At 43.0% G+C, this 13,685-nt stretch overlaps 1 protein-coding gene across 1 annotated transcript in view; it reads left to right on the forward strand.

The window, feature by feature from the left end:
• Nucleotides 1-499: 499 nt before the first annotated feature.
• The window catches only part of tmprss3a (transmembrane serine protease 3a), a 32,397-nt gene continuing 19,211 nt past the window's right edge, over nucleotides 500-13,685 (forward strand). Inside the window, exons 1-4 of the mRNA XM_069179159.1 lie at nucleotides 500-893; nucleotides 7,886-7,999; nucleotides 9,006-9,122; nucleotides 9,721-9,844. Of these exons, the coding sequence (XP_069035260.1) occupies nucleotides 500-893; nucleotides 7,886-7,999; nucleotides 9,006-9,122; nucleotides 9,721-9,844 (749 nt within the window). The remainder of the gene's footprint in view (nucleotides 894-7,885; nucleotides 8,000-9,005; nucleotides 9,123-9,720; nucleotides 9,845-13,685) is intronic.

Consider the following 13,685-nt stretch of genomic DNA (forward strand, 5'->3'; position numbering starts at 1 on the left):
GCCCCCCTCCAACAACACCAGGTGGGGGCTCCTATGGAGCGGGTGGGGGTGGACGTTTTGGGCCCGTTTCCGCGCACCGAGGCCGGGAACCGCTACGTCTTGGTGGCCATGGACTATTTTACAAAGTGGCCGGAGGCCTACGCCCTCCCAGACCAGATTGCCCCTCACGGTGGCCGATGCACTGCTGGAGGGGATGTTTGCCAGGCTGGGGGTGCTGGAGGAGTTACACAGTGACCAGGGGCGTAACTTCGAGTCCCAGGTCTTCGCTAGAGTGTGCCAGCGCCTGGGGATTACTAGGACGCGGACCACACCGCTGCATCCCCAGAGCGACAGGTTGGTGGAGTGGTTTAATCGGACGCTCGCCACCCAGCTGGCCACCCTGGTGTCCCGGCACCAACGGGACTGGGACCGCCACCTCCCCCTTGCGCTCTGGGCGTATCGGACCGCGGTGCAGGAATCCACCGGGTGCACCCCGGCCTCGCTCATGCTGGGCCGGGAAATGCGAACACCGGTGGACCTGGTCTTCGGCCCGCTGTCCGGAGACGGGTCGGCACCGCTGGCTGGACCCGACTACGAGTGGGACCTGCGGCAGCGGATGCAGCGGGTGCACAGCTTTGCACGGACACACCTGACACAGGCGGGGGTCTGGCAGAAGCGGTACTACGACCTGCACTGCAGGGGCCTGCCTTCCAGCCCGGGGACTCGGTTTGGGTGTACAACCCACGCCGCCGCAAAGGCCTCAGCCCTAAGCTGGCGCCGTCGTGGGAGGGGCCCGCTGAGGTACTCGGGGTGGTGGGCGAGGTCTGCTACCGTGTCCGGTTGTGAACACAGGGGAGAGTGGTGGTCCTGCACCGAGACCGCCTGGCCCCCTACCGGGCCCGGGAGGAGGAGCCGTGTGGGGAGGCTCTAGAGGAGCAGCCGGGGCTGGAGCCGGCCGATAGTGGGGCATCCGTGGGTCGCCAGCCGTCACCGCGGCGCAGCGGCCGCTCACACAGGGTTCCACAGCAGTTGGCCGAATACAAGTACAGCCTGAGGGGGGTGTTCGATGTCGGCGAAACGATAGACACTTCAGGTGGGGGCAGTGTAACGCCCTTGCCTGGTGGTGAGGAGGAAGCGCCCCTAGGCGCTCGTAGTACCGCTGGGCATGCTGGGAGTGGTAGCCGGGGAGAGTCTGAGGGTCAGCACTATGACCAGCGGCTGACCCTACCTGTGTAAATAATGTCCTAGTAATTCTAGTGCCCTGTGTAGTCCTGTAGAAGTATAGTGTGTTGTTAGGTAATTACCACCCTAAATATGTGTACGTGTTCCGTCAGTCTCCTCATGTGTATGTAGATCCTGTGTTTGGTTTTGTGTGGTTGTAAACGAATAAAGCCAATGCTTGTTTGTTAATCGTGTCTCCACTCGTCCTTGTTCTGAAAAGAACCTGCAAGCGCTACACTACTTTAGACATAATATAAGACAAATAATTATCATTAGTTTATATAGCTCCTTTAAATTTAACTTCTTAAAGTGCCTTACATTTAGAGAAAAAAGTTAACAAGGTGAAAAGTTTAAAAAATAGTGCAATTAAAAACAAGGATTAGAGTGCAGAAGAAGTTGAAAGGGGCAGGCACAGAATTTCAGAGCTCTGGGGCGTAACAGGAGAAGGCCCAGTCAACCATAGTTTGAAGACAAGCTTGGGGGATGAACAGGAGACCAGCATCAGATGAATTAAGGTTGCGAGGTGGGGATTAGGTAGATAGTAAGTCACATAGGTACTGAAGTTCCAAGCCATGTCAAGTCAACATGAAACCTGATAGGAAATGAGTGCAAGGCCTCAGGACAGGAGTAATGTGAGCTGGTCAGGATTCTGTCAGAAATGCAATTAGAGAGTGCATTAACTGTCATGTCAGGATCAGTATGGATGTAGATGTAGCTGAGTATCATCAGTTTAGAAATGATCATTCAGAGCAGATCTTACTGAACATCAGTAAGACTAAGGAGATGATTGTGGACTATAGGAAACACCAGGGAGGAGATCACACACCTACCTACATAAATGGGACTGCAGTGGAGAGGGTCAGCAGTTTTAAGTTCCTGGGAGTTAACATCTCAGAGGACTTAATCTGGGCCCATCACACAAACACCGTGGTCAAAACAGCATGGCAGCGCCTATTCTTTCTCCATAGGCTAAAGACATTTAGCATACCATCACATATCCAAGCCAAATTCTACAGGTGCACTATTGAGAGCATCCCAACTGGTTGCATGACTGCCTGGTATGGGAACTGCTCCGCCAGGGATCGCAAAGTACTGCAGAGGGTGGTGAAGTCAGCACAGCTCATTACCGGCTGTAAGCTACCAAACATCCAGGATATCTACTCAGCTTGATATCTTAAGAAGGTCAGGTCCATTCTCAAGGACTCCAGTCATCCCAGTCACAAACTGTTTTCCCTTCTACCGTCTGGTAAACGATACCAAAGCATTCGGTCCAAATCCAACAGATTACGGAACAGCTTCTATCTCCAGACAATAAGACTGCTAAAAGCCAACCTGCAGCTCCTTTAGCAAATCACCTGTAATGGCTACATGGACATTCAGTTTTCATTGTATTCAGCATACTGCATTACTTGTATATATTGCATACACCATGGACACATAGCAGCTCTATTCATGTTGAGTTTTATTCAATTTCTATTACATCTATTATTACGTAACCTTATTTTCGTAACATTAATTTTGTGATTTTTGTGATTCTTGTGATTTTTGTGAGCTCGCAGAAAAGACATTTCGTTGCCAGCAACTACTGCTGCACGCTGTATTGTTGTGCATTTGATGAATAAACTTTGATTTTGATCTTAACAGCTAACTAAGTGGGAACATGTAAATCCTGAATAATACGGTGCCCAGTATCAAGCCCTGAGGAACACCAGACTTAACAACACAACTTAAGAACTGAAACCGCAAAAAGAGATAAAGTGTCAATGAACAGTAAGGTAAAAGTTGAACCATTAAAGAGCAATGTCAGAAATTCAAAACACAGTCTCAGAATGAGAAAGTAAGATATCTTGGTTAACAGTGTCAAAAACAGCACTAAGGTCAAGGAGAATAAGGATAGAAATCAGAGAACCTGAATCGGAAGTCAAAAGAAGATCGTTAGTGACTTTTGTGGAAAGTTTCTTGAATTAGGTTCAAGACGTTATTTTACAATGAGATGGTTATAATGTAGGTTGGATATGAGGCAAACATTGTTTAGGTCCACCAGAGTCATATTTGGTTATTTTGGCACAGTGTTTTAGAGGCCGTTAATACTACTGTAGTGCTCAAGGACTTATTAAGGACATTATGCAGAGGACAACAGCTAAGATGGCTGGAAAAAGTACTGAAATAAAGCAGTAGAAATGGAATCTAATGAATAAGTAGATAACCCATAAAAGGATACTAAAAGGATGCAACAATATGCTTAAACAGTTACTCACAATATAGGCATTTTCAGTCCCACATTGGACCGGTCAGGTAAATTTAAAATTCTGTAGCATGTGTACCCAAACCATTACTGCCATCTAGTTGCAACAAGCAGTATTGGAACACTAACTATTTTTAATAAAAGCTTTGGTGATGTCTTTATCAGAGGATAAAACACAGGAGAACCTCAGTTTCTACAGTAACAATGAAACACAGAACCATGTGGCCCACTTCAGCCTAATTGCTATCATGTCAGAATAACTGTTCAGGATACAGGAGAGGGGAGATCCCTGACAGATTAGGGTGGAAAAACTGTCAGAATTCAAGGATGGATAAAAGGGCTGTAGGAAACTCATGTTTTAAATATGTAGAATGCATATGCATACGTAATTACAATAATATCGCATTTCTAATCTATTACTTATAATATCATGCATAATTAGCATATAATATTGAACTGTTAATATTTGGGAGGGTTGGCAACATCAAGTTTAATCAGACTCAGCTTTCAGTAATTCGTAATCATTACTGATGCCATTACATCACTAAAAACATTATAAATACTGCACGATATCCTCTTCATATGTCATATGACATATGTCTTTTTTTATACCACCTCCACCCCATCTCCACTTTTCCAGCCACCCTTTGGTCACTCTTCTATGTGCAAAGGGGTTCTAGCCCTACCTCCTATGGGCCAAGAGATTAGCTTTCAGCCAAGTGGGTTATACTAAATTGTATTTTTACTAAAAAACTCAATATACTTAAATATTTAAAATATTAGGATATTGTTATTTCTAGTGAACTGTTAATTTACTGTAGTACAATACAGTAGCTAAAGACACAATATTTCCTGTTATTCGTTATTTTCAAATACAGCGCAAAACATTTCCATCAAAATGTTTCCAAAATAGACAGCACTTTAGGGCTACTGTCTCACAGCTCTTGGGTCCTGGTTTTGATTCTGGGATGTGGTGCCTTTTGTATGGAGTTCTATGTGTTCATGTGGGTCTTCTAAGAGGGCCACAGTTTCCACCCACCTTCCAAATGTTTCCTGTGACAGACTGTCATCCTGTACAGGGTTTAGTCCCGTGTGCTCTGTGTCTGGGTGGCTTGCTGTGCCCTTCTCTTAGATGAAGTAGCTATAGGTAATAGATGTATACATATATGTGTTTTATCTTTATAATATAATTAATTAATATAAGTTTAATATGGAGAACAGTATTTTCAGATCTCATGAATCAGTAGCCATGCTCTGTGCTTCAATGTTCAGTAAATAGTTGGCCTGCACCTTAATTCTGTATTACCCCATAATCCTAAGCAATGCTGCAGTAGGTGCTTGGTCATCCAATCTTGCCAGATGCTAGCTATTCAATACCCTTGATCAGGTTCTCGGCTGCTTCCAGGTATTTCATTATTGCGCACACTCCTGTTATTCAGGAAAGACGTCAGTCCAAGAGAAAATTGATGAGCTCCCACACTGCTTCTAATTCTGCACTGCTCTTCCACTACAATGAAACTGAAATGACTGTCGTTTCTCTGAAATATGGCTTCACAAGAGGTAAGTCTCCTGTAGGTCAGACATTAACCTTTTGGCTTCGCTTGGAGAAACTGAGTTGAGAGGACTAAACTGGAAAAAGCTTCCATTAGCTAAAATGTGATAAAACAAAGAGCAGCCAGGTAAAAGGTTAATTTTAGAAAAAGTGATTATCAGTTTTATTGAATCATACTTTTCTAGTCGTGGAAAAACTCACCTTAAAAAGCTGAAAATTACCTGGAGTAAACAGCAAGATAATATATTGTCTGATTGGGTGTTTTCATCTTTAACAAGTTTAAAGAGTTTATAATTTATAGAGAGCATAAATAGATTTTACAGGCAGGATACTGTCAAATAAAGCCCACAAAGAAGCTACATCTGGTGTTTAAAATGTGTGATGTGTTTTAGTAATACACACTTAAGGAAACACCTAATAATAATAAACTAACCTGCTGCCAATTACCTGCAGATAATAGATATCCTGGAAGTATACTCTCAATTCCTTGAGTCTGCTGTCATGTTCTGCTTTCCATAATACAGAGCACTAATAATTTATGTCTGTAGTTTGTGATAGTAGTATGCACTGTGAACATCCTGTAAGTGCTTAGATAAAGAAGGATTTTTATCTTTAAGTGTCACTCAGTAACTTTTACTGCAAATTTATTAGATATAATTAACTAGATATAAGTAAATATAATAGGATTACATTTTTCATAATTTCTCCGTTCAACATAAGATCTTTCCTGCTGAGCCTCCTGTACATTGTACATTTTTGTTGACTATTGCTTAGTGTTAAACCTGCTATATTAAATATGTTAAATTGTTTGGCTTGTGTTAAAATACAGTCTCTGACTATTCTTATTGCAATTTAAATTATTTTCCTACTTGTAATAATTTAGACTGCTGTAATTGATAAACCTCTTTTCACATTTATATTCTTCCAAATGCGAAGTTTTTTTCCATAGATTAATCTCTAAGGTAAAATTGAGGAGGTCCATCTCTATTTCTTTCATTTCTAGTAACCTATTAAATATACTGTAGAAACCCCTTCAACCATCAACAACATAGCCATTTCCCACACTGCTTTTCTTAAATGAGTGCTTCCTAGTTTCCCTTTGAACTCCAGCTCACTGTAAGCTTGTATTAGTTTAAATGCTGATAAAAATGTTTGGGACATCATTCCACTACTGTGATTGAAGTAATTTGCATTTAGTTGAGAGTTCATGTGACAAGTTTCAATACCTGTATAAAATTCTAACACATTCTCCTGTATTCAAGAGTAATAAAGTTAGACCCTTTACACTGTGTATGAAATTCCTTTGAGACCAGGATAACCTACTCTTTATTGTGTTCTTTCGAGGGTTGTCTTGTTTGTAAATGGGTGACAAAAAAATAGTTTGCAATGAGATATTACCTGTGGATTTGTTACAATACAATACTTTTCATTATATGCCTAATTATTACATTCCAGCTTAACTAGACTGCAAACAAACACATTAAATATTTTCTAATTTCATATTGCTGCATAAACAGTAGACATCAAGGGAATAATACATCTGACATTCAATTACATAATAAATCTGAAATTTCAAATGTAAGGGTTTTACTATTTAGTTTTTAAGTTTGTTTTCACCTATTTGAAATGAATTTTCATTGTCCAGATTTACATATTATGTTAGTTATTCAGGTGGGTAGCTGCGTCAGCATGCGTAGGCTGCAAAGGAACAAGTAATAGGTTTATACCATACTGAAAAAAAAGAAGAACACAACGTTTTGGCCATGGAGCCTTCTTCAGGTGTGAGAGAGACAGGGCAGTAGGCAAAGGTAAAGTGACTTTAAAGTGTTCTCTTTCTTCTTTTTTTCAGCATGGAATAAACCTATTACTTGTTCCTTATGTTAGTTATGGACTGCAAAAGGACAGTAACTGTGAGGGAAAATGTGTTTAATCTAGCACTGTAACATGTTTATGTGTGCTTTTTAGATGCTGCTGACTGAATGGAAAGAAATATTTTTTAAGTGTAAAAATAAAAGGAACTATCATTGATTTCCTTTAACAGGACTCACATGTGAAGTTAGATACAACAAAAATTGAGATTGTGTCTGTCATAGAGGAAGATTTACCTGCCATCGAAACCCCCCCCACACTTGCTGGGTGCCTTGGGGTACCAACTATAAAAATCCAGCCCACCGAAAATGGTATGACTAAAGATAAACAGTAAGACATTTTTTTGCATGTTATGGATAGGATTATTTTTGTTGATCACATCCATCACAACATACTCAAGGTTACAAATAAGATGAAGCCATTCAGTCCATATTGTTGTGTATTGTTGCTCAGGAGTTCTATCAGTTTTATTAAATTTCTTTTAAACAATTCCCATAGAGTTGGCTTCAACAACATAGCTGGTGAAGCTGATTCCAGACCCTGCAAATTACCTCTGTACAGTCTCCTGGTTTCTCTAACCATCCTAAAGTTAACTTCCACTTATGTTTCTTAAATCTCCACTATTTTTGCTGATCTTGATGAAGTCCTCACATCTGAATTTATTTCGATTTTCAGTAGCCAATACTCGACACACACAGCCTTCTTCTGAGTTCAAGGTTCTTTTCCGACAGTCTGTGTAATTCTTCACACCAGGACTTAGTCTGGTTGCTCTGGTATATAACATATTAAAATAATGGGAGAACAAATTGCTGCCATGTCATTCAGTGGAAAAAACATTCAGGGACTTCTAGGCCTTAGATACAAATGCATTCTTGTTTTTTTAAATAATGAAAAAAATATTTGTTTTATAACTCCTGTTGTAGAATGTAATATTGCTACAGATGTTTTTTTGTGAAAAGCTAGTAAGAACTAACAAAAGACATTTATCATTCTTCATCTGCCATTTCTAATTCAATTAGGATATATCAAAGAGAAGCCATTAAAGGACTACTTCCTTACATACAAGAAAGAGCTTCTTGTTGCTGGTTGCCTGCTTTTTGCTTTGATCCTGGCCATAGCTATTGGAGTGGGAGGTGGGTGCAATTAATTTTTAACTAGTTAACTGTGGCAAGAATTGTTTTCTTCTATTACTATTTAATGAGCCATATCCAGTTATGGGACTGAGATGCATGTAGTTCGCTTAAATTTCACATTACACGGAGACTAAAAACACAATGTCTCACAGTGGACTTATTCAGTTCATGAGACTCTTGTATGCAGCCCAGAATGAGCTGGATTCCTGAAATATGACTGTTGTTCAAGTCTAAAGACAGTACATGTGCAATCAACAGTGCATTGGCCTGAGGGTCAATCTATAACAATGCATGCTCCAATTAAAAAAGTATGCTGAGCGCTATTTCCCAGGTGTAACTGATTCAAGCCTGGCCGCATTATTAACTGCTTGTAATCAAAATTCCCCAAGCAGTACACAATGTTGTCTGCTTTGATATATCCTATCAAGAGGATAGATCAGCCATGTTTCACCGCCACTTGATGTATAACCATGGCTGGGACATGCCAGCTCTAGCAAGTTCACAGTCATTCCCTCATGAAAACACAGGGAGAACATGCAAATTCTGCATAGAAGGTACCCTAGCCCAGAATTAAATCCAAGGCCCTAGACCTCAAAGCAGCAGTGATGACCACCATTCATAGTGGCATTGGTAACTCAGGGCATATCTGTTACTTCCTCTCTCTCATAACCAGTTGTGGGAATAGCAGCCTATTTTAGTTCATTTGCTCCTGTCATTCTCACACTTCTTCTTGGGAAGCACTGCTGAAGGCAGACTATTTTTTACTTTTTCAATTTTCCACCATTTTGTATGGGATTGTAGAGAATACTGGTTTCTCAGGTTACCATCAGGTCCTATGTCATATGATTCCATCTCAAATCTCAGGCTTTCAGCCAGGAATATAGTGAAATTCATTGACGATTATTTTTCAGATCCTTACTGCTCTTTAATGTGATACGCGCCTTTCATCATTATTAAACGCCTTTTCAACATTAGCCCAAATGAACCATTTGCTCTCACTGTACAGTTACTTACAGTTGCGTGGGAAAGTTTCGCTGTGGCACCTCATCCAAGTGCATCAGGAATTCAGCCCAGTGTGATGGGGTGACAGACTGTGACCATGGAGAGGATGAATTCAAATGTGGTGAGAAGCTCACATGCCATAACCAGTCTCTAGAGCTGGATCTGGAGGAACGTTTTTCCAACAGAGTGCTATGCTGGAATGTTTCTGTATATATATATATTTTGATATGCCATTTTTCTGTGCAATGGTTTGATTTTTTCTTTTGTATTCAAAATTCTCCTTTTTGTCTGACAGAATGTTTTCTGGTTTTCATTTTCTTGTTTTACTATATTTCTGAGTAAAACCTTGAGTAGTGCAATCAGAATGTGAACTGCAAATGACACACCCCCTAGATCAGAACTACTTTAAGAAATGTAATTCTATATGACCTGTAAACTGCACTAGCCTGTTATCGTGAGTTTTTAGCAAAATGTATACAGAAAACTTTTTATAGTAATGTAGCCTGTAGAAGCTAGCATCTGTTCAGAGTCCTGGGGAGACTGAGGACCAGAAATTGGACTTCTCTTCTATACTGTACATCCATCTAATGTTGAGCTGGGGAGGGGGTGTATCTTTTAAAAGTAGTTACATTCTTCCTAGTCCCAGCTCTCCTGTCTCTTCTTTAAAAGGGAAATGTCTCTGGTGACACTTACTGTATGTGAATGTGTCACCTCCACAGTCAGGCTCAGTGGAAAGAACTCTGTGCTCCAGATCTACTCTGGGGGCTCCTGGAAAACAGTTTGTTCTGAAGACTGGAGAGATGCCTTTGGGAGCACAGCCTGCAGACAGCTGGGCTACACTAAGTAAGTTATTTGTGGTGGTCAGGGTTTGTCTTACCATCCATAGGAGATTAAGAATAATTGGTGTGCCAGGTTGTTTGTTTTTCATTGCTCTACCAGTTTAGAGTCATCAGTTACTGATACCCTCAATCAGTAACTGAGGGTATCAGTAACTGATGACTCGAGGGTATCAGAACAAGTTCTCACTGTGCCTGGCAGTGTGCTGTGCTGTAGCTCACAGTGCCTGGCAGTGTGCTGTGCTGTAGGACACTGTGTCTGGCAGTGTGCTGTGCTGTAGCTCCCTGTGGATGGCAGCGTGCTGTTCTGTAACTCAATGTGTCTGGGAGTGTGCTGTGTTGTAACTCACTGTCTCTGGCAGTGTGCTGTGTTGCAGCTCACTGCAGCCAGAAGTGTGCTGTGAGGTATTTCACTGTGGTTGGAAGTGTGCTGTGCTGTAGCTAACTGTGTCTGAGACTGCTGTGCTGTAGCTCACTGCACCGGGTAGTGTGCTGTGAGGTATCTCACTGTATCTAACAGTGTGCTGTGTCATGGTAGTGTGCTGTGTTGTAGCTCACTGCAGCTGGCAGATTGCTGAGCTGTAGCTCACTGTGGCTTGTAGTGTGCTGTGCTGTAGCTCCCTGTGGTTGGCAGTGTGCAGTGTTGAAGCTAGCTGTGGTTGTACTGTGTTGTAACCTACATTGGCTGGCTGTGTGCTGAGCCGTAGCTCACATTGTCTGGTAAAGTGCTGTGCTGTAGCTCACAGCAGTGGTTAGTGTGCTGTGCTGTAGCTCACTGTGCCTGACAGTGTGATGTGCCTTAGCTCATTACAGCTGGCAGTGTGCTGTATTTTATCTCATTGTGGCTGGCAGAGTACTATGTTGTATATCACTGAAGATGGAAGTGTGCTGTGCAGTAACTCACTGTGTTTGGTAGTGTGCTGTGCTGTGGCTCTCTGTGGCTGGCAATGTGCTGTACTGTACCTCCCTGTGGTTGGCAGTGTGCTGTGCTTTAGCTCAATGTGTCTGGCAGTGTGCTGCATTGTAGCTCACCTTGACTGGCAGAGTGCTGCATCGTAGTTCACTGTGGCTGACAGTGTGCTGTGCTGTATCTCACTGTGTCTGACAGTGTGCTGTGCTGTAGCTCACATTGGCTGGTAGTGTGCTGTGATGTACCTCACTGTGTCCGACAATGTGCTGTGCTGTAGTTAATTGCAGCATGCAGTTTGTTATACTGTTGCTCACTGTGGGTGGTAGTGTGCTATTTTCTGGCTCACTGTGGCTTCTAGTGTGCTGTTCTGTAGCTCACTGTGTCTGGCAGTGTGCTGTGTTGTAGCTCACTGTGTCTGGCAATGTGCTGCGCTGTAGCTCCCTGTGGCTGGCAGTGTGCTGTGCTGTAGCTCACTGTGTCTGGCAGTGTGCTGTGTAATACTTACTTCAGCTGGTAGTGTGCTGTGCTATAGCTCACTGTGTCTGGCAGTGTGCTGTGCTGTAGCTCCCTGTGGCTGGGAGTGTGCTGTGCTGTAGCTCACATTGGCTGGTAGTGTGCTATTCTGTAGCTCACTGTGTCTAGCAGTGTTCTGTGCTATAGCTCCCTGTGGCTGGCAGTGTGCTTTGCTGTAATTCACTGTGTCTAGCAGTGTTCTGTGCTATAGCTCCCTGTGGCTGGCAGTGTGCTTTGCTGTAACTCACTGTGCCTGGCAGTGTGCTGTGCTGTAGCTCCCTGTGGCTGGCAGTGTGCTTTGCTATATCTCACTTTGTCTGGCTGTATGCTGTGCTGTAGCTCCTTGTGGCTGGCAGTGTGCTATAGCTCACTGCAGTGGGTAGTGTGCTATGTTTTAGCTCACACTGTCTGACAGTGTGCTATGCTATGTTAACTGTGTCTGGCAGTTTTCTGAGCTGTAGCTTCTTGTCTCTGGCAGTGTGCTGTGCTGTTGCTCACTGCAATGGGTAGTGTGCTGTGCTGTAGCTCAGTGTGGCTAAAAGTGTGCTGTGCTGTAGCTCACTACTGCTGGCAGTGTACTCTGTTGTAGCTTTCTGTGTCTGGCAATGTCCTGTGCTTTAGCTCACTGCAGTTGGCTGGTAGTGTGAGGTGCTGTAGCTCCCTGTGGCTGGCAGTGTGCTGTGCTGTAGCTCCCTGGGGTTGACAGTGTGCTGTGTTATATCTTATTTCAGCTGGTAGTGTGCTGTGCTGTACCACAGTGTCTGTTGGTTTGCTGTGCTGTAGCTCACTGTGGCTGGCAATGTGCTGTGCTTTAGCTCACTACAGCTGGCAGTTTGTTATACTTTTGCTCTCTATGGGTGGCAGTGTGCTGTGTTGTAGCACACTGTGGCTGGCAGTGTGCTGTGTTGTAGCTCACTGTGGCTGGCAGTGTGCTGTGTTATATCTTACTTTAGCTGGTAGTGTTCTGTGCTATAGCACACTGTGTCTGGCACTATGCTATGCTGTACCTCACTGTGTCTGTTTGTTTGCTGTGCTGTAGCTCACTGTGGCTGGCAATGTGCTGTGTCATAGCTCATTGCAGCTGACAGTTTGTTATACTGTTGCTCACTGTGGGTGGTAGTGTGCTTTTGTCTAGCTCACTATGGGTAGTAGTGTGCTGTTCTGTAGCTCATTGTGGCTGGCAGTGTGCTGTTCTGTAGCTCATTGTGGCTGGCAGTGTGCTGTGCTGTAGCTCACTGTGGCTGGCAGTGTATTGTGTTATATCTTACTTCAGCTGGTAGTGTGCTGTGCTGTAGCGCACTGTGTCTGGCAACGTACTATACTGTAGGTCAGATTGGCTGGTAGTTTGCTGTGTTGTAGCTTACGTTGTCTGGCAGTGTGCTGTTCTGTAGCTCAAATTGGCTTAAAGTGTGCTGTGGTGTAGCTCACGTTGACTGGTAGTTCAAGTTCAAGTTTATTGTCATTATACTCATATACAAGTATATGGTATAACGAAATGCTATTTAGCTAGCTCTCAGACAATAGGTAGTACAAAAAAACAACAATACAATTAACAAAGTATAACTCTATAATAAAAGAAAGACAGAGACAACAGGCAGTGTGCAAAAAAACAACAACAGGCAATGCACAAAACAACAACAGGCAATGTGCGAAACAACAAAAAGATAACAGGTAATGTGCAAAAACAACATCAGATGTGCAAAAACATGCCTCAACAGAATGAAATAAAAGGATAGAAATTATGGGGAGTGAGCTTTTGACATGTAAGGTAGAGGTAGATTTCAATGTGTGAGTTTTTGGTTTAATAGTTTGATAGTGCGGGGGTAAAAACTGTCTCTGAGTCTGGTAGTCCGGGCCCGAATGCTCCAGTACCATTTTCCATACAGTCTGTTGCTGGGATGTGTTGGGTCTTTGATGATGCTTAGAGCTTTCCTCAAGCACCGTCTGTCATAAATGTCCTGTATAGATGGGAGGGTAACCCCAGTGATGGACTGGGCAGTTTTCATCACCCGCTGTAGGGCTTTGAAGTCAGCAATACTGCAGTTGCCATACCAAACTGTGATGCAACCTGTCAGTGTGCTTTTCTGTAGTGCATCTGTGAAAATAGTGAGGATCTGGGGACATATCTTAGCCTTCTTCAACCGTCTTAGGAAGCACAGGTGCTGTTGCGCTTTCTTGATCAGACAGGTGGCATTGAGAGACCATGTGAGGTCCTCGGTGATATGGATGCCAAGGAATTTAAAGTAATTGACCCTTTTCCATGGCATGTCCGTTTTGCAGTTTCCTGAAATCAATGATCAGCTCCTTGGTTTTGCTGACGTTGAGGGTGAGGTTGTTGTCTTCACACCACGTTGTATGGAGATTGACCTCCTCCCTGTAGGCCCTCTCATCATTGTCTGTGATCAGACCTACAACTTTGGTGTCA

This window comes from Lepisosteus oculatus, chromosome 15 (assembly GCF_040954835.1).
Source record: "Lepisosteus oculatus isolate fLepOcu1 chromosome 15, fLepOcu1.hap2, whole genome shotgun sequence".
NCBI lineage: Eukaryota > Metazoa > Chordata > Actinopteri > Semionotiformes > Lepisosteidae > Lepisosteus > Lepisosteus oculatus.